The 19,463-nt window shown below is 34.2% G+C and overlaps 1 protein-coding gene across 5 annotated transcripts in view; it reads right to left on the reverse strand.

Moving 5' to 3' along the window:
• Positions 1–19,463, reverse strand: part of FSTL5 (follistatin like 5) — a 291,375-nt gene that overhangs the window by 54,122 nt on the left and 217,790 nt on the right. For all 5 annotated transcript variants that reach the window (XM_017806036.1, XM_017806035.1, XM_017806033.1 and 2 more), the window contains exons 8-10: positions 16,979–17,099; positions 9,139–9,300; positions 6,871–7,005 (exon numbers count right to left, since the gene is read on the reverse strand). In XM_017806036.1, coding sequence (XP_017661525.1) covers positions 6,871–7,005; positions 9,139–9,300; positions 16,979–17,099 — 418 coding nt within the window. The remainder of the gene's footprint in view (positions 1–6,870; positions 7,006–9,138; positions 9,301–16,978; positions 17,100–19,463) is intronic.

Below are 19,463 nucleotides of genomic sequence, written 5' to 3' on the forward strand. Positions count from 1 at the left end.
TGATATTCCATATGTGTCTCAGATTACACTGATATATTCTACTCCATTGTTTCTACTAAATTTCCCCCTACTAGTGTAAGTCTTCCTTCCTATCTTTTTTCTAACTTAACAAAATTGTTTACTTAGTATTTATTTATGTATTATATTCCATGTAATAACAGTTAATGTTACTTTGACTAAGAATTTCATTGGTCCTAATACTATCTGAGTGGAATCTGATTAAATAAATTAATCCCACAGATGGAAGTTGTAATTTCTTCCTCCTCTATTTGTGATTATTATTGTACTATGTATCAACAAAAAAGGCAGTAACATGTTGCCCACTCCACATTTTTCATTAATATGTTGTCAAGATACACTGTCAAATTATCTTTACTCTATATTTAAATTCTTCAGCTTCCACACAGCGTTTCAACAAGAGCAAGCTGATGACTTTGGTTTGCCTTATGGTTTGTAGGAGTTGGGTTGATCCAATCTGTGTCTGTGACTATCAACCTAGTCATTAACATAAATCCACAATGCAGCTGTAAATTTGTGTGTCCCTGACCTAAATGATGCTTAATCCACTGGTATGGAAGAGAAAGCTCTCCGTTAATAAAGATTTTAGAGTTCCTTAAAATGCGTCTGCACGTAGTACAAACTAGAAAATGAAAAACCATCTTTACCAGTTGCCACAGAGATGCTAGAATAAAGAGCCTGTTTAGAAAAAGAAAGGAATAGGAGCCTTTAAGAAAAGAAATAGCCTTATTTACAATGAACATCCCATTTTTCTGCTAACAGAAGGAGTTCCAGTAGTCTGATATTCCTTTACACCATTGCAGCAGCAAAGGCCCTGAAAAACGTCACAGATAGTAGCTAAAGGTAAAAGAAAAGCATTGGCATATCACAAATATTCAAGGTTTAAATTGTACAGATATGAATGAATTTTGTTTTTTAAATGGTCTATTGCCAATATTCTTCTATAAATATTTTTGTCCTGTATTTGAACAGGAGTAGGATAATAATTGAAAACAGAGACTGATTAAATACTTTCTACCTTAAAAAGGAACAAAAATGAGGGTAAATAGTGTTTAGCCAAGACAAATATTTAAAATAACCATGTCCAAAAGCAGTGCATACAAATAATTGCTAAAAATTGTTTCAGAAGTTTAGTCCAGTGCCACTAGTTTTGAAAAAATTTCAGAATATATAAATATTAATAGTACCATTAAGTACGACTACATAAACCCCCAGTAGTTCCCCCACTCCCTGAAACTTAACAACTGAAGTAGCTGTAGGCTAGTTATACTGGGGGATATATCCCAGACAAAAGAACAGACAACACTTGCACAGAATTAAATTCAGTAAGAAATCAAAGGACAAGAGCATAATTATAAGTCAGCTAACATGTTCTAATGGAAACCAGGTCTTCCCACATAAACCTGATTATATTCTTTGGTGCGACTAGGAGTTTGACGATGTGAAGATTCATATAGTTGTAACCCAGAATTTTGCTAAACATCTAATTTGTTAACACAGAATATTCTGATTAAATATTAGAGCGATACAATAGTGGTAAAGTACAGGTTAATTGAGCTAAAAACTGCCAAAATTATTAATCTGAAAACATAGTTTTCATTGTTAAATCACTAGTAAGAGGTGAAGAAGAAAGTTCTGGAACGCATCCAGAGAAACAGCTAGTGAATTTTGTCTTAAGCACTTTCAACAATGATGTGTAAACAAGCAAAAAATCATTTCCTAAGAAGTCTATGAATTATCAGTAATGATAAATAACAGTTCTAAAAAGATGTTTGAATTAATTCATTAAGTGCATCTGTAAAATAAATTAAATTTTGTTATAGCCTAATGCAAATCTAGATCCCTTGGAAAACACAATACAGACTACGTTTAACTGAGACAGGTGAGAAAGAATAGGATCTGGAAAGTGAGTTCTGATAGGATGTATGGCATATGGGAGATAAACATATAAACATAAACTTCCACTGCTGATACTAGAGAAAAAATGTTACAAAAAATCAGTGGATGTGAAAAAAAAATTACCAAATATATACTTCTCTACACAGAATATTCAAGAAGCAAATAAAACATTTGCTTCTGCAAAGAGCAGTTCCCATTTTTTTAAGAAAATTGTACCAAAAACGATTAGAATCCTCAAGGCAAAAAGACTGAGTACTATGGTAACTGTCTTATTACGAGAAACTTATATTTAGTGTGTGTGAGAAAAATTAATCAATATTCATATATTCATAGGGTAAGAATTATTAAGAAGTCAATTTATTGGGAGGGGGAAGAGAGAGTCAAAGGAGGAAACTGAAGGAAAAGCTGACTTCAGAATGGAAACTAAGCATTATTCTGTATTAGTGAAACAGTAAAACAAAATACCAAGAGAAATGAGGGATTTTTTGACTCTGCATGTCTGACCTAGGTAGATGCATATCTGTGAGGACACACTTCAGGCAAACAAAGCATTAGATCTGTATTCAGGCAGAACAGGATGCAATTTAATGTCTTGTGAAATGGAGAAGATAGAATATTTAGATAAAATGGCTCCATCATGCCTAAATCTATGACTCCATTAAATATCTGTTCTGAAAAATCAAAATACGTTGGAATGAAACTAAAACCAGATTTTAAACCGCAATTTGTATTTACAAATGTGATTATGTCAAAGATTCCTTCCAACACAGCTGAGCTCTCTCTGGTATTATTAGAGGATCATGATAGTAGGGGATACTCTTCTGTCTTCAATGAGATTTAGACCAGGCCGTTAATCCCCAGAATGTTTTTACCAGTCACTGCAGGGATTATTCAACTATCACCCAGACCACCTATCTCATTCTTGATGATTTCAGCTGAAAGCTTGAGGAGAAATGTAATTCTCAGGAAAAAAAATTCCAGTCTCTAGAGATTCAAACCAGCACAGTTCTTACATTCAGAAATATTTTAGATAGTACTGTTATGGTCAACATCAGAGGAATTAAACAAGATCTAATAATAGAGAGCAGCAGACACTTACTGCCAGTTAAGAGATGTTTATACAATAATATAAACTGAAAATTTCCATTACAACTTGACAAATCTAGCAAAAAGTGTCCCTGTGTTGGGACACAATTACTAAGTATATAAAATTACAGCTGCAGAGTGAGTTAATTGGTAAAAGACATATTTAAAGTTAAGGTATTTTAAAGAAAATAGTATCATCCCTCTCACCTAAGGCAATGTTAAAATGAAAGCATATTTTCAGAAGTCTTATTTTTAGTACACATCGAAAAAGACTGATGTGCTAAGGGGAGACCAAACTACTCTTGAGACTGTCATCCACTATTCAAATTTTTGCCTATGTGTGACAGAACAATAGTTCCATGTTCAGTGCATGCATTTACTGAGCAGATCTGGATGACAAAGCATTTTCAGAGTGTTTTCCATTCATTTCCATCTCAGATTACCATCTTGATGATGAACCATTATCATCAAAGTATATTGACTTTTCTTGGTAACTGGATTTCAAATTTCTGAAACTGGAAACTTTGAAATAAACAAAGCCCTGGCACCCTAAAGTCATAATCTTCATTGTATATTTTTATTTTTGCTACTAGCATCAGTATAGGTTTGCCATTCATTCAATTGCTTTTCTGTTGCATTACATGCATCTGTAACCAATTCTGTACATTTTGAAAACCTAGTAATCTGATAATATTTTTGGACACACAGGTGAGGGAAAGCTTTGCTTACTATTTATTAATCTATTTATTCACAATAGCACTGGCTATTCAGTCAGAGGTGTCATAAAATATAATATTTTCTCTTACAAGCTGTTTGCATTACCTATTCACAAAGAAATGAACTTGCTATGCCCTTTCTCCCACATATATTAATTTTTTCTCAAAGAACTGTACGGAGTTTTCTGTAAATTTAGGATGTGTTGAAAGTGAGATTCCACAGAAAAAATAATAAAAATTTAGTTTATTTTTGCAAAGTAGCTCTAAAACCTGAATGTTTTCATATATACATTAACAATGGGTCAGATAAGTATAAAAGTGAACATTTACTTTGACTATTAGACTTTTCAGGAAATAAAAGGCACATACTTGTAATAATGGAATCATGTTCTGTATTCCTTATGTGGCTTATAAAATTACTGTCATGCTCCAGGCAGTGCAATTGTACTTTATATCTTAGAGCTCAACTGTAAAATTCTCACTAACCTCTCAATAGCAAATCAACTCAATGTTCGGAAATGCTTTTAGTTTGCTTTGATTTTTACCTTATGTGACATTACAAAGGAGAAAAGTCTGGATTAGCTGACAAGCTAGTGAGAATTTGTGCTAATTTTATTCAAAACAATATCCTAAGATTTCCAAAAGGGAGCTCTCCAGTAAGGAACAAAAAAAAAGGAAAAAAAAAGTATTAGAAAAGTAAATGTGACTGCTTAATTCTCTCAAAGGAAGACAAAAGCAAAATTATTTATAAAAATGTCCTCAACGACAGGTATAATTTATATCAGAACATATGGAATCACATTTATATTCACCAGAGGCTATCTTTAGAATGTAATTTGTGACCTAATCAGCAGGCTTAAATTTAAAGTAGCAGTAGCATTGTGCTTAATATGCGTGGGTGGGGTAAAAAAAGCCCAGAATCCTATCCAGGTGGTTTTACCTATATCATTTTCTTCCCTAATAATCCCTAATTTTTTGCATGAACCAGTGTTTTGGAGGAAATATGAAAACAAGCAGAGATTAGTTAATAATGAGGTCCTTCCACTCCTAATATCAGTTTTCTAATGCTAGAAACTCCTCCCTGTAAAGGAACTTCTTTTAAAAATGGCAACATTTTTTTAAACTACATCAATCAAAATTTGTACCTGTGAAGGCAATTTATTTATGTAGTTGTGATAAGGATATTGAGAGTAACTGCTTTTTCTATTAGTACACACCTAGTTCTTCTTGCATATACAGAAACCAGTTTTTGAGCCAAAGTAAGCAAACCGGAGCTTATCACATGAATATCTGTTGGATCTACATTTGAATGTTATAATTATGCAGCTGTGGACTATATAAGTACTTGAATGTGCACCAATTTTTAGGAAACCATGTTCAGAAACCAAGGAACATAATGGTAAAATGCCTTTCTTCAACATACAACACAGAACTTGTAGAGTAAATTACTTCTATAGGAAGGAAGGAGACTATATATTTTAGATGAATTATCTTAGAAATAATTGGGTTGGTATTCTGTCTTCTTTCATTTACATCTTTCATGACACCAATGGTTATCCTAACTACTTAGTGCTGGTAGATATTAAAGCAGTGTTCATAGCATGGCATGTGATTTAACAAATCCTGTAAAGTTAGCTGACTTAAAATTATTACATCACAAGTCCTGAAAAAAAGTATTTTGCATAGGTGTGGATGTCCCTACATGATCACAGCACATCAGGTCTTCAGAAGATACAATTAGGTAACTGAAACACTTTGAAACTGGACAGTTGGATATAAATATTTTTGTTATTAAGGCCAAACAAGTTTTAACAAAACATCAACACACTAGAGTTTGTCAGGGTTTGTAATCTGGCAACATCCATAACATTTTTCACACAATGCAAAAGGCAAATGGAAGTGGCCAGGCTACTTCACATCACCAGATTACAAGAAACTCAGTATGATCAAACAAATTATTTATCCTCAGCTGCCTTCTCAGAAATGTCTGAGCAGTCATTTTCACGACACTTAAAAAAAACCCCATTATAAGACTTTTGAAAAGATATTTATAATTAGTGTTACTGAAAGCAGCTAAGTAAAGATATTACCATTTGGTAATCTTCCTGCATGGAAGATTTCCTCTGAAGCATTTAAAGCGTAGTAAACCTATATGTGACTGAACTCAATGTCCTGTGACTTGGAAGTGTCAGGTAGACTTGCAGTGCTACTAATTCTGCCTCTAGTTTTCTGTTGAGTACTTGGCACTGCTAAATAAGCTTTTAGATAAACAGGAATGCCTTAAGTTAATGCAATCAAATTCACTAGTAAAATATCTATCATTTTGCCAGATATAGTTCTAATGAATATGTAGTATCCATTAAAGTAATAGATTTAAAAGAAAAGAAAAAAACTCAACCAAACAAAAGAAATGGGTGAAGTGTAAACTCAGAAATGGATTCCTCTGAGCAGAGGGACGTAAGGGAAGAGGAAAGAAGTATCAAGGTAGACAAATAATAGGTTAACAAGGTTTATAGATCCCACTATCATTTGACAGAGGACGAAGAAAGTCACTTTTTGGCAGTGGTAGAGATTTCTTTGGCACATTGAACTCCTGACTTAGTAAGCGAATGTGGTCACTGTTGCTCCACATTTTTGAAGAGCCAGTCATTCAGGCACAAGAGCAGGCTGGAACTGATCTGGACCTGCTGCCACTTCAGCAGGTGAGATCAGGACTTGTAATTACTTTCATATCCTGAGGGCCAATTTTGACTCATGATATATGTCAAGAACATACAGGAAGAAAGACTGGAAAAGGTCTTCCTCCCACACCCTCATCAACCCCCAGAAACCACACTAATATTTTTCCTTTCCCTTCACATTCCCTTCATATGCAACAAATCTATCACAAGGAAACTATCAAAAATTTAACTGCAATGTGAAAAACATGTTGATTCACAGAATGAATCAGAGATTTCATTCCACTTCTAAATAAACATCAGATTGCGCACTCTGCCTTCAGTGACTCTTGGATACCATTATTTAAGCTTCAGGTTTTTTAAATCAGCTATCTACACAAGCTCATTTTAATTTATTTATTGTTTCATAGTATTCATACCAATTAAATTTAAGTCACGGTTACATGTATTTTTCTACTTCTCATAATACTTACGGGTCTTTCGAGCAGAATCTTCCACAAAAAGAGAAGAAATATCCTCGTCCACTCCTGCTTCATTCTTTGCAATGCAAGTATATGCTCCTGTATCTTCATAGCGCACATTGCTAATGTGAACCTCACTACCATTTGCTGAAAGGAGAGGAAAAAAATCAACATGCAGACATGGCACATTGCTTTCAGATTATAAATTCAAAAGGGTTTCTCTGCTCATATTAATTAAACCATTTTCATTCCTGAGTTCATAACTTGGAGGCATGCCAAATTAGTCCAAAGGTATGCAACTGGTTAGTGAATTACATGCACCGTTATTCATCTCACAGATATCTGGACTACCTCAGCTGATTTTGCACCTCAGAGCCAAATATTAGTCCAAAGTTTTATATATGTTTAAATTACTATGATTGTTTCTAGAATCAGGTAATTTTTAGGGTTTTATTATGTTGCATTTGGTCTCTTGAAAATATCATTGGCTTTACACAAAATAATCTATTTTTCCATGGAACAGAATGGGCTAAAATTTCAAAGTAAAGAATAAATTTGAATAAAATTATTTGTTTTTCATAACCAGAGGCACCTACTTTTGCTTCTGTGTGAATGCAGTGTAACAACAGAAAAACAGGTGCAGTGAAATTTTACACCTACATCAATGTAGGAGCCTATGGAAACCACTTCAGGAAACATACATTAGCTTGTGTAGGAATGTCAACAAACAGTCTAGGTTTCACAGGCAAAGGTCTTTCAAATAATGTCGTGTGACTAATGACGTGAACAATAATTCATTGCATTTTAAGTATAGTATACTTGTTCAGCTGTAGGAACTATAGAAAAAACAGCTTTGTAGGTATTCTAAAGTATGGACTAGAAGGGGCACAGGATTATAATGTAATATCCCTTCTATTTTGAAGTTAATGCATAGATAGTTTAACCCAGGAAAATATCTAAGAAAATGTAGTGAGATTTTTGAAATTTAATTTCACTTAAGTACATTCAAGAAAATTGAATTAAGTGTATTTTGCTTAGAGAAGAATCCTTTTTATTTATTTTTCATAAATATGTGAAACAGAGATGAAGGAAAAAAATTCCACTCAAATCTCTACAGGAGAAATTAACAACGTGCTGCTATTGAAGAGGATTCCATCACTTTCTGTCACAGTGGAAAGTGTTTCTGCAAGGCAATTTTTCACAAATATCCAAGAGAGTTGTCCATGAAAGAACACAGAACTATGACACCTGAAGGGAAGGTAACTCTTCAGAGAAGCACTTTCCATGCTCGTCCCACTGCTTCTTCCACTGTAGGCTGAGTTCTGTCCTATTCTAATGACACATTCTGGTTTTGTAGATGAATGAGAAAAGGTTTTGAAGGGAACATTAACAACATCAGATTTTTCTTTTTTTCTGTGGCTGATCAAAAATCACCAGAAGTACTGAAGAAGCATGAAGATTTTATGCTGGACAGGTCCACTGATTTTGCTGAGCCCTGAAGATTCATAGATTGACTGTTGAGTACTCTTAACTGTTGATTACTTGAAGGTAAGACTTTAGTTTTGGCTAGGGTTTATTTGCAGTTTGATTTGCTTGTGGGGTTCTGGTTTCTCAGTTTTTTTGGGGGAGGGCATCGAGGGACAGGGTTTGTGTGTGCGTGTGCAGTGTCTTTGCATTCTCCTGGAGGTGTACTGATAGCCCTCAGACAACAGCACATCCATTTCAGGTATTTCTCCTCCTATCCTGTTCACCATCAGGTCCCCAAATCTGATTAAGACTCTTTTCAGTCAAAAAAACCTGATGTTTTCAATTAATCTGCAATAAAGGTAAAGGGTGGTCCATCTTCTAATCTAAATTAGTGAAAAATAGTCAGGTTGATATTGATGTATTAGAATAAATATTTACAGACAAAAACATTGACCCCCAATTTAATTATTAGTGTTGAATACCCACTGAATGACATCAATATAGTTGCAGTGACAAATTCCGGTTGGGAATGGGTCTTGGGCCACTCACTCCACTTGGATACTTCACATTTTTTAATAGAGAAGAGAATATTAGAATTTACTTGTAATCCTGTCAGTAAGTACAATCATTATTCTAACAAAGAGAAAGTAGAGAAGATATCTGCCTTGAGGAGTAACTGAAAGACATATTTTGAAAGCTTTAGCTTAGACTTCGACCCTTGGTTAAATCTCTGCAAGAAGGGCACCTAGTATGGAAAGGATACACTGATAAAGCACTAGCAACCTGCAGAAAGCAATAAATATGCCCCTTTACCTTGAAGAGTTAGCTGTTTGGACAACTTTGGAGTGATATCAATTCCATTTTTCAGCCAACCAAGCTGTGGGTTAGGAATACCTTCAGCATGGCACCGAAGGCTAGCTGTCACACCTGGCTCCCTTGCCTGGCTTTCTGGATAGACTCGGATAACTGGTGGAACTGAAGACAGAGAACAATTCTAATTTAGTGAAGAACAGCATTATCTTCATTTTAAGAAAAATAATTACAAGCAATTCTAAAGACTCCTGCAGCTATAAATAACAACACACAGATGTGGTATTAGTCACAAATTCAGGGACATTCAATGTGGAACTCTGTCTCAGAAAATTTATGAAGCAGAAGGAACGTTCACTGAGAAAAACCTGTTTTCACTGCCTGTGGTATGAAAGAAAAAAGCCTCAATTCTAGTTCAATAGTTTATGATTAAGTAATAAGATTTTTATTTTTCCTTAGATTTCTTTATAAAATATGAATAATATACAACCAGTAAGTCATTATATGATGTAAAGAGACTGCAATTGTCCTGTTTCACAAACCTTAACACTTCATGTCCCCCCTTTCCCCTCTTTGCAAAACACCTATCAGCAATCCATCATACAAAACCTGTTCAGGTTTACACCTGTTCAGACAGGACCGTCTGTGCCCAGGATACCATTTGCCTTCTTGTGTTGGTTTGAGACAATTTGGAGGGGTGGAGACCTCAGACAGAAATCTCTTCCCTCAGATTCTATACCTATGGTTTTTCCAATAAAGAGAGAGAGATCAAATACGACAAGATATAAGTGGGAAAAAAAGAAAACCCAAACCAAAAAACTCTTTACCAAGGAGAATGCTAATAGCAATTCTGATAAAGCTTGGTTAAGTCAACTGATGAGGAGAAACTTCCCAAGCCCTGCTCACAGGACCAAATTGAGATGGCAACTGGCCTCCCCCACCTGGAAAAAAACATATGTGGCCACAGGACAGAGACAAGATGGCTGCCCTTCCATGTGTTTCACCTTCCCCATGCCTGGAAAACCTGGCAGGAATGGTTCAAGATGTGTTTGGACAATGCTCTCAGATGCAATTCTTGGGGTGTCCTGCATAGGTTCAGGAGTTGGACTCAATGATACTGATGTGTTTCTTCAAACTGAGCAGATTCTATGATTCTATAAGACTAGTCTTCTGAGTTTCTTATTAGTAAAGGATAAGACAGGAATTGTTGACATCACTTTTTCAAGGTTTGAAAACTTGCTGCAGTATATGTGTGCCAACTAAAAATCTGCTACTTACCACAAATCTGTATTGGCAGATTGAGGACATATGATATCACAATGGACATATTCCTATCGGTTATCAATGATTAAGCAAGTTTAAAAATTCCACTATGTAAATTTTTTAGATTAATAACTACATATCTTTAATTATAGAATTAAAGAGAACTTGCTTGAGGTTGTTTCAAACAATAAAAAAAATTAACTGCAATAAGATTAAAGAAGTATATTTTCTATTCTCCAAAGTTTTGTTTAATACAGCTCTAAAAATGTGGAATACCTAGGTTGTGTCACAAAACACAGCTGGATAGAGGATGAAGTATCAGCTAATAATGAAAGAAGATAACAAGATCAAAAATTAACTGTGTCTATTTTGGCATAAGATTAAATATTTTAAAATGTTATCCAGCTATTTACAAGAAATGTCCCAGCATGCTGTCCTGTTAGAGCACAGAAATTCCTTAAATTTCTACACTGCAAAAAAATACACAAATGTAGTCTATCTCAGATAGGATGCAAAAATCAGTAAGTCTCAGGGATATTTTAAACCCAGTGAGAGAGAAGGGTCTTTTCAAATAATGTACACAGAAAATTGCACATAACCCCAATATGCAAACTGTAAAAATATCATAAAATAACAAGGAAGAAGGTTAAAATTTGGAAAACTGTGACTGCTAGTATACAAAGTATACAAAGTATACAAAACCCAGAGTTTTAAGATTTCTGTTGAGTTTCTGGAAGGGACTCTGCTGGATCTCTACTTTTCATCTGAGGACTGGTATTCCCACTCCTTTTTCCCCTTCACTTCTTCCTTGTTCTATCTTCTCTCTCACAGCATCTGTGTGTTCCCCAATGAGACCCTGCCTTCCCCACTGTGCTCCTCAGACTAAGCCCCACTCAACTTCACATTCAGTAGTCTAAACATATTTGGCCAATATTTGGCACCTCAGCTCCCAGTTTCGCTCTACCTCTTTTCCTAAGGTCCAATTTTTATGTCTGCCCTGTTCCTTGACACCAGGTCCTTTAGGTAGCCTACCTTACATTGTAGATTTCCCACTGCAGCAAAGCCAAATAGCTTATTCCTCCACCCTGTCTCAGAAAAGCAAGAAGCTCCATCTCCTTAGAAACCAGATTGCCATAATTGAACACTCACAGGCATCTCAGCAACGTAAACAACTTTTAGGACCAATAGTAAGGCATTGCATTAATTCCATTCTGACTACCTATGACAGGATATTTCTTGTCTTTTTTTTTCTGTCAGTGAAATATTTTTATTGCATACAAAAGGTTATGGGTATTTAACTACCACACCTTGACAGATTTCTGCTGAGCACTTATGAAGAGACATTTTTAATGGTCCGATGTATTAGTTTCATTTGGACAAAAGGCAGATATTTTAGGGGCATAGATGTTGTTAAGAAAGTTTTAGAAAATATTATAACTGAAATCAAATATTTCCTAAATAAACAAACAAAATCCCACCCTACATGACAAGATGCTATTGTTGCTAAATTAACTACTTGGGTGTTGTTAGGAGATGTGAAAGTGAGGACCTGCTCAAATGAAAACATGTCTGAGTTTTCTTTTACTATTTCTTGTTTCTGTAGTAGATCCTTTTCCCTTTAGCAGTGTTTTCCCAGGCACAGATATTCTTGCATTAGAGTTCATTTCTTGCACTACCTTTCCTCCATTAGTTGCCATTTCCCGCTGTCCTCAGCAAATCTTTGTCTGATGGGTTACCTATACAGCTAGAAATGTTTTTCAGATCTTGTTTTGCATTATACTTTTTATTTCATATTACCCCGAAGCCTACCTGTTATATAACACTAAGAAAGAGCTGTGCAACTGAGGCATACAAACAGGAGAAATATTACTGCAGTTGTGGTCTCAGTCTAAAAAGTTAATTTGGTATGACAAGTTTGATGTAAACTCTTTGGGTTCATTTGAATAACTTTTTTTTGTGTGTGTGTAACTGAGCATAAATATTACCAGTAGTCAAATTTTAAGTACACAATTAATGTGATTGTTCTCAATGACTTTTAAAGAGGTATATTCTAATGTCCTAACCTAACTTAGACTACTTTACAAGGGAGATATCATTACATAGGTTAAAAAGGGTGGGGAGACACTGCATGCTTGTACTTAGCAGAGTAATATATAACGCATAATTGAGTGAATCCTGTATCTCTTATTTTTCAGTTCAAAAAGCTACGTGAGACTTTTAGTTCTAAATATGCTGCATACGTAACTATTCAATAAATATTACATTTGCTATAAAACCTCCAGAATATTATTTCAGTCAGGTCTGATGGGGGGATGGCAGAGGGGGGAGGGAAAATATAGTCTGTTCAAGTTGTCTTGAATCCAAGGAGAATGTATGTGTTTAAAAGAGAAACGGGTAATATATTTAGTGCTCTAGGTTCTTCTATTGCTGTTTATAGTAACACTTCTTTTTTATTAAACTGAGATACTTTGGAAAAACAAAGTTGGTAAACAATTCTTCAGACATAATAAATACCCAATTTACATCAGGCTAAGGGACTGGGGTCTCCTTTCTTTATCTTAAGGTACCCAAACTGCTAACCTTTTGTCTTGAAAACAATGTGGGGAAATTTCTTGTTACCTATCTGCAAAGATCTTGACTTGTAAAATTAATGTAAAATCTCAGTGAGTAGGATACCATACACAAACAGAAAAAAAAAATCAGATAGGTGCTACATATATATTAAGTTGATTTGCAAGATACACCACAACCTTGTACCATTTTTGGATTCAGTTTGAAGTCAGTCTTCCATTTTGTTTACAATATGGCTAATGACATCTTGCTTCTCTGTCTAGAAACAACCTTCCAAAAGTAAAATTCGTCAGTTTGGAAAATCTAGGCTATGCTCTGTACATACTTGAAAAATAGAAAAACTTGAATTATGAAAAAGATATTTAAACTCATCTAGGTATCATGTCTATATCTGTCAATGTGATCATTACTATTAACATTTCTGGCTATAGACAGCATGGATCTGCAACACAATAAACATTGAGTTGCTGAGAAAACACAAACTTTCTAGATATTTCAGCTTTTTCAGTAGTAATTTTCAAGGCTTTTTTTTGGTGTCAGATATAGATATCACATTAATGTAATCCTAAGAATGGTAATAACAAGAAAGAGTATTAATTTTTATAATCCTTTTTAACACCTTAACTAACATATGCAATAACATAGACATAAGGAAAAACAATCCTGTTTTGTCAATAAACTTCTGTTTTTTCACTTAACCGATGCATACACTTCTGTTGCATTAAAGAGTTGAATATTTATCTATAAAGTGGCTAATTGAATACATTCGTACCATCAAAAGGCATTTTAGAGACAGGTGCCCCCCAAATACAACACCACACATTACAAGAATATATGTGTTTGTTACAGATTTTTTTCTCTCTAAGCACCATTTATTAATTTGTCTAGAAGAATTTTTCCAGCATTTACCAGCATTTGCCTATAAAAGTTTGAATGGCTGCTGTGGACAAAACACAGAGACTAATAAAGAAGCATAGGGGAGATGATATAAATTCTTCTGAAATACGAATTAAGTAAAGACAGTTTTTAGCAAACTAATTATGGAGTTGACATAAATATTTTATGGGAGATCGAGTTACAGAGCTCCTCTTTGTCTTCAGTGATACTAAGACCATTATATACAACTATATATACATCTGAGATCAGACTTTCTAATTAATGAATTCATGTCATGTGATGTCAACAACAGTAAAGGAAAAATATCTGATAGAATTAATTTAAATATAACTGATATATTGAAAGAAAAATAAAAATCAAACTTACAGACTCAGATTTGTATAGTCATATAGTCTCAGAGTCACATAATCTCAAAATTGTACACATTGAAAGTTTTAAGTATTTTGTAAATGCTAATAATTAGGATTACATTGTGAAACAGTTACTGTTGCCCCATTATGACTTTGTATTTTTGGGTTTTTTTATAGTTTCTGTGAAAAAGTGTTAAATATCAACTTGTTATAATATTGCTTACAATATTTACCATATTACTTGTATAAGAGTAGACTGAGTTTTTCACCATAAAACAAGTCTTTTACAATGTTCCTTAACTGTATTTTTATAACTCTAAAGAAAGCTTATTCTCTTATTCTTTACTACTGTACCAGATAATCCAAAACTAAAAAAATCTTAAAGGTTTTAATGTTGAAAATAAATCAGATTTATATATATATTTGCATACTAGTCAATGTAAAAAAATATATTTTTTTTTCTAAAAATATATAGCTGTACATAAATGGAAATCAAGTAAGGACTTAAAATCTAATTACATTGTTTTCATTGAACCTTCACATTACATCTTTGTGATCAATGAAGCCTCATTATCCCATTAACCTTTTGACTGACTCTCCAGTTAATACAAGTATCATTATATTAATTAGTCATTATCACAGCTACAAGTACTGACCATCATGCCTGTGCTTAAGAAGATTATTGCTTAGAAGTACAGATCTAAACTGTGGAAGAGCTGTTCATTTGACCTTTAATCTCAATGGATTTAACTCTGTTTATCCACAACATGCACAGCAAATGATCCTATTGCTCAAAGGGCCTTCTTTTCCCATTCCTTGCTCCCCAAAATATCAACAACCAAAATCATGTTAGAAGGTACCATTCCAGTGCCAACCTTTGGAACAGCAGTTATCTGAGGTCTACAGTGGTTTCCAGATGAAAAAAACCTATATCTTGACAGACACTTCCATCACCAGAAAAAAATCTAGAATTGTCCTCTCTCAAATTATGTTCCTTGATTTTCTAGTCTTGTAGAAAACCTTCAACTTCAGTGGAGTTTTGCCTCATTGTGTGCTGAACTAAGACAAACGAGGAATCCTACTATTTTAACTGCTGCAATCCACCTCTGCAGGATTATTTACACATTGAGATAGATAACAATGTGTTGACACGAACATAATTTTGTTAATAATTTGGGGTAAGCAAAACCCATAAAACAGAGGAGGAAGATTGGTCAAGGACCTCCTAATATGTTCAACTCACCACTAACTCTGCTATGTCTGCAGAAATTAAAATATGAACAAACTGCACTTCAGTCTTCTCACTAGTTTAGCCAGTATTTTCCTCTTCGCTTTTTAAATGACAGAAAATGATCCCAGCAGAAAAATTTGAAGGAGGAAAAGTGCAAAGTCTTGGGGGCCAGGAGGGGAAGAATTTAGAAAAAAAAAAAATATGGATAGATAAATTTTATAAGCCAGCTTCGGGTGAAACATAACAGCAGAGACAACATGTTTATAAAACTCCAAACAAGCACTAAAAGTCAAAGTAATTTAAAGTGTGAAGGATATTAGCAACAGAAAAGGGGAAATAAAGCTATTAAAAGAAGAATGAATCATATTAAAAGTCAAATTAATCTTGGAAGCTGTATTTCACATGCATATCAGTGAAAGATAAGAATAACAAAATATTTCAGCATCTTGGATATCAAGAAAAGTCAATTATAATAAGGCTTTGTGCAACTGAGCAACAACTAACAAAACAAAGAATAGCCAGGAAACTAGGGTTTGTATGCTTAAGTATGTATTACTTTGTCCACGCAAAGTAAATCTGGAAAATTTTTTGACCTCATGTTTGAGGTCAAACATGATTCTGGATAGGATTAAGTAGCAACATGAAATGACAGACACTGGTAGTTTACTGCAGAAAGGGAGACTTAAGAGTCAAAGACAAATATGAACTGAAAAAACATGAAAGCACAGGGTCACTCAAAGAAAAAAAAATACATTAAACCTCAGTGGTGATAAAGTACAGCAGATCTTTCATCAGTGGACAATAAGAACTGCTTAAAACAAATTAGAAAAAAAATGCATATAGGAAAAACAGCTGGGAGAGGATTGAGCAGCTTTAGAGAAAGTAAAGGCCTGTCTTCAGGGCACCAGTAACAATGTTGCCCAGTAAAGTTTTGTCCAAGTACAGAGTTTAACAAAATGTTCCCTAGAACTTGAACAGATGCAGGAAAATGTAAAGATCAAGACTTCAAGTCCAGGTGCCTGAAGTTCATCCAATAAAATCATGGTTAGATTTCAAAATAATAAATGTGAATTTAGAAGCCTACATCAATTACAAAACCTTTAGGGAAGTGCATATTTTTAATTTTATATTAAACAAAACATTCTTAACACAAGAGACTTACACACTTATTTTTTCCAATGTGTTCCAGAATTAATAAATTAATACCAATACCTACTCTATCTGTGTATATCTATATGTATATATAAAACCACATATTATTCTCTACAATATGACGGGTGCAAAGCAAGCCCTCTGGACCATCTTTACACCTTTTAATAACTATTATTGATATGGAAGTAATAAATGAAAATTTTTATATTTTATTGTTTTGGAAGGTTATTTAAAGGTAATAAATGAAGAAAAAAATATATTTTATTTTTCTATAAACTGTAACACAATAAAAAGAAGTAAAACAGCAACAGAAGATCTGCTTAACAAAATCCAAACCCCAAGTCCCTTATGACTTGGTAATTAGAACATATTTCCTTACCAGTCACTTGGAGAATATGAGTTTGATAGAGCTTATCATAGCCATCAGCATAGCAGGTGTAATTTCCCATATGAGTTGTGGTAACCTTAGTAATGTACAAGGACCCATCATCTCCAAAATCCTACCAGGAAACATTAAAAACAAGGTTATCACAATTAAGCCTGCGTCTCTACAGTAATTATGTTCATCATCTTGGCAATAAAGCCATGATGCAAATATCAAACATCACAAATATTAAATGAGAATATCTGACAGTAATCTGAAATTCAAACATTCTACTTGTGAATGGTGTTGTTTAATCTTTCCACATATACTGTGCCTGTAAAAGAAAATACAATTTTTATTTTATCAACTAGTTAAACTCTGCAGAAGCAATATGTTTACTCAGCTATGATAGTTATTTGTAGAAGAAAAGATATTTAGGATTGGATCTGATCAGCAAGAAAAAATTAAATCTCTGCAAAAATGAACAAGTTAAATGACATCCTATAGAACTGTTGTCATCCTTTGAAATGATACACAAAAAAAAAAAGAATCCTCATTTTTCTTCAGTTCTTCTCATTAGATTCAGTGATACATTACAGAAGTACTACTCTTGTAAACTGATTTCAGGGATCTGAGATTCCTGAAAGCCAGTATTTCTGGTCAAGACCATGGCAAAGGAGGCTTTTAGTGCATAAACATCTTAAACTTTTGGCACTAGGTCCTGTGAACAGCTCAGTAACAGGTCCATATTCCCCATAGTCTTCCTTTTTGCTGCTGATATAGTCCAGAACTTCTGTAGACCTTTATATCTCTCACCAGATTCAATTCTGGGATGGCTTTGTCTTTCCTAACCTGCACATTCAAATAGTACCTCCATGTTCTCCCTGGGTCACCTGTCCCTCCTTACACCTTTCTTCCTCTTAGTTGAGTTCTGTCAAGAGCTCCTTGTTCATTAATACAGGCCTCTGGTTGCTTTTGATTTACTGTTCATTATGACAGCCTGTTCTTGAGAGTAGAGGATGTGATCCTTGAAAACCAACCATCTCTCTTAGACCCCATCTCTTTTCAATACGATCTTCTATGTGATTTTTCCAAGCACATCCTTGAACAGGTTGAAGCCTGCTGTCCTGAAGTCCATGGTTCTACTCCAGCTTTTTGCCCTTCTGGCTCCACTTAGGCTCCTTATCTCTACTATTTCATGGCCAAGGGAAATGAAATATATATATTCCCAACCAATTCCTCCTTGTTTCTTCACAAACTTTGTAACTTTCTCCATAAATTCCTCAAATCTACAGAAGACTATCAAAAGCCTGTAAAAACAAAAACCTCAGCTACAATACACTCAGGAAATCTGTAAATTGCACATTAAAAGAACTTTGATAGAAAATTATTACTACGTGCTCTGTTATTCTTACAGTCTATCCTTTGGATGTTATCAATGAGAAAATACTGGGCTAGATTAACCTCTCATCCATTATGACTATTCCTGCATTCTTCCATCATCTACGACTTTCCCAATTTATTGGGATTTTTTTCTTAAGACCCCCCTTTCCATTTTATGCTCATACCCAGAGAACATAATCTCAATGTTTTTATGCACATATTTCATTTAAGATTACTTTTACTATAACATCTTGGGTCTTCCTGTAGACCAAAATTTAAACATGAAAACTAGAATCTCTATGAACTTCCCTTTAATTTTTCAGTCTTCTTTCTTTAAATGCACTCAAAAATATTATTCAGAAAACATACGTCTCACTGTATTTCTTCATCCAAAGATGAAAAACTGAATTTTGCATTGCACAACTCTGTGCTTCAGATGATTATGCTAGTTGTTCATTGAGAGAGGAAAATAAAGCTCCTAAAAAGTAACCCACCTGGTAATACTATAAATAACTCGCCTTTCTTATGATAATTCTAGCTTTCTATATTAGCACTTTGGTTGCACAGACAATGTTTCTACTAACTCTTCAATATACCATTCCATGTTACCACTGCAAACATCGAAAAAGAACCCTCTTTAAGACTTAATTTTTAACTTTGATAGTATGAGCCAATACAACTGGATTTCCCTTCAAAATAATCCACCTAACTTCAACAGACTTCCTAGTTGGGTATTTTGATCTTTATCTCTTTCTAAAGTGTATGAACAAAAGTTTGATTTAATTTTTTCCCTTACAAGATAAACACATGTTTTCTAAGTGTTAATTCTTCAACAACATTATTAGTGGAAGATGGAAGAACAGCTGTTCAAAAGAGCTAGGTCCTTATGTTTTATCTAGAAAATGGCTATTGTTATTGCTGTCTAAAATTTTCTGTCTAATCTCTGCCAAAGGTATTTGTGAACAAAATAGGACATAGGATGGAGTGTATAAAAATTTAGTTGCTACAACGCAGTTTGGAGACGACTTTAACATTCCTTATGCTACATTATTAGATACCTCTTTGAAGCACACTGACCTGTTCCAGCCCTTTAACTGACTCACTGTGGCATATGATA

The sequence above is a fragment of the Lepidothrix coronata genome, unplaced genomic scaffold, assembly GCF_001604755.1.
Source record: "Lepidothrix coronata isolate B3197 unplaced genomic scaffold, Lepidothrix_coronata-1.0 Scaffold13, whole genome shotgun sequence".
In the NCBI taxonomy this organism is placed as follows: Eukaryota; Metazoa; Chordata; class Aves; order Passeriformes; family Pipridae; genus Lepidothrix; species Lepidothrix coronata.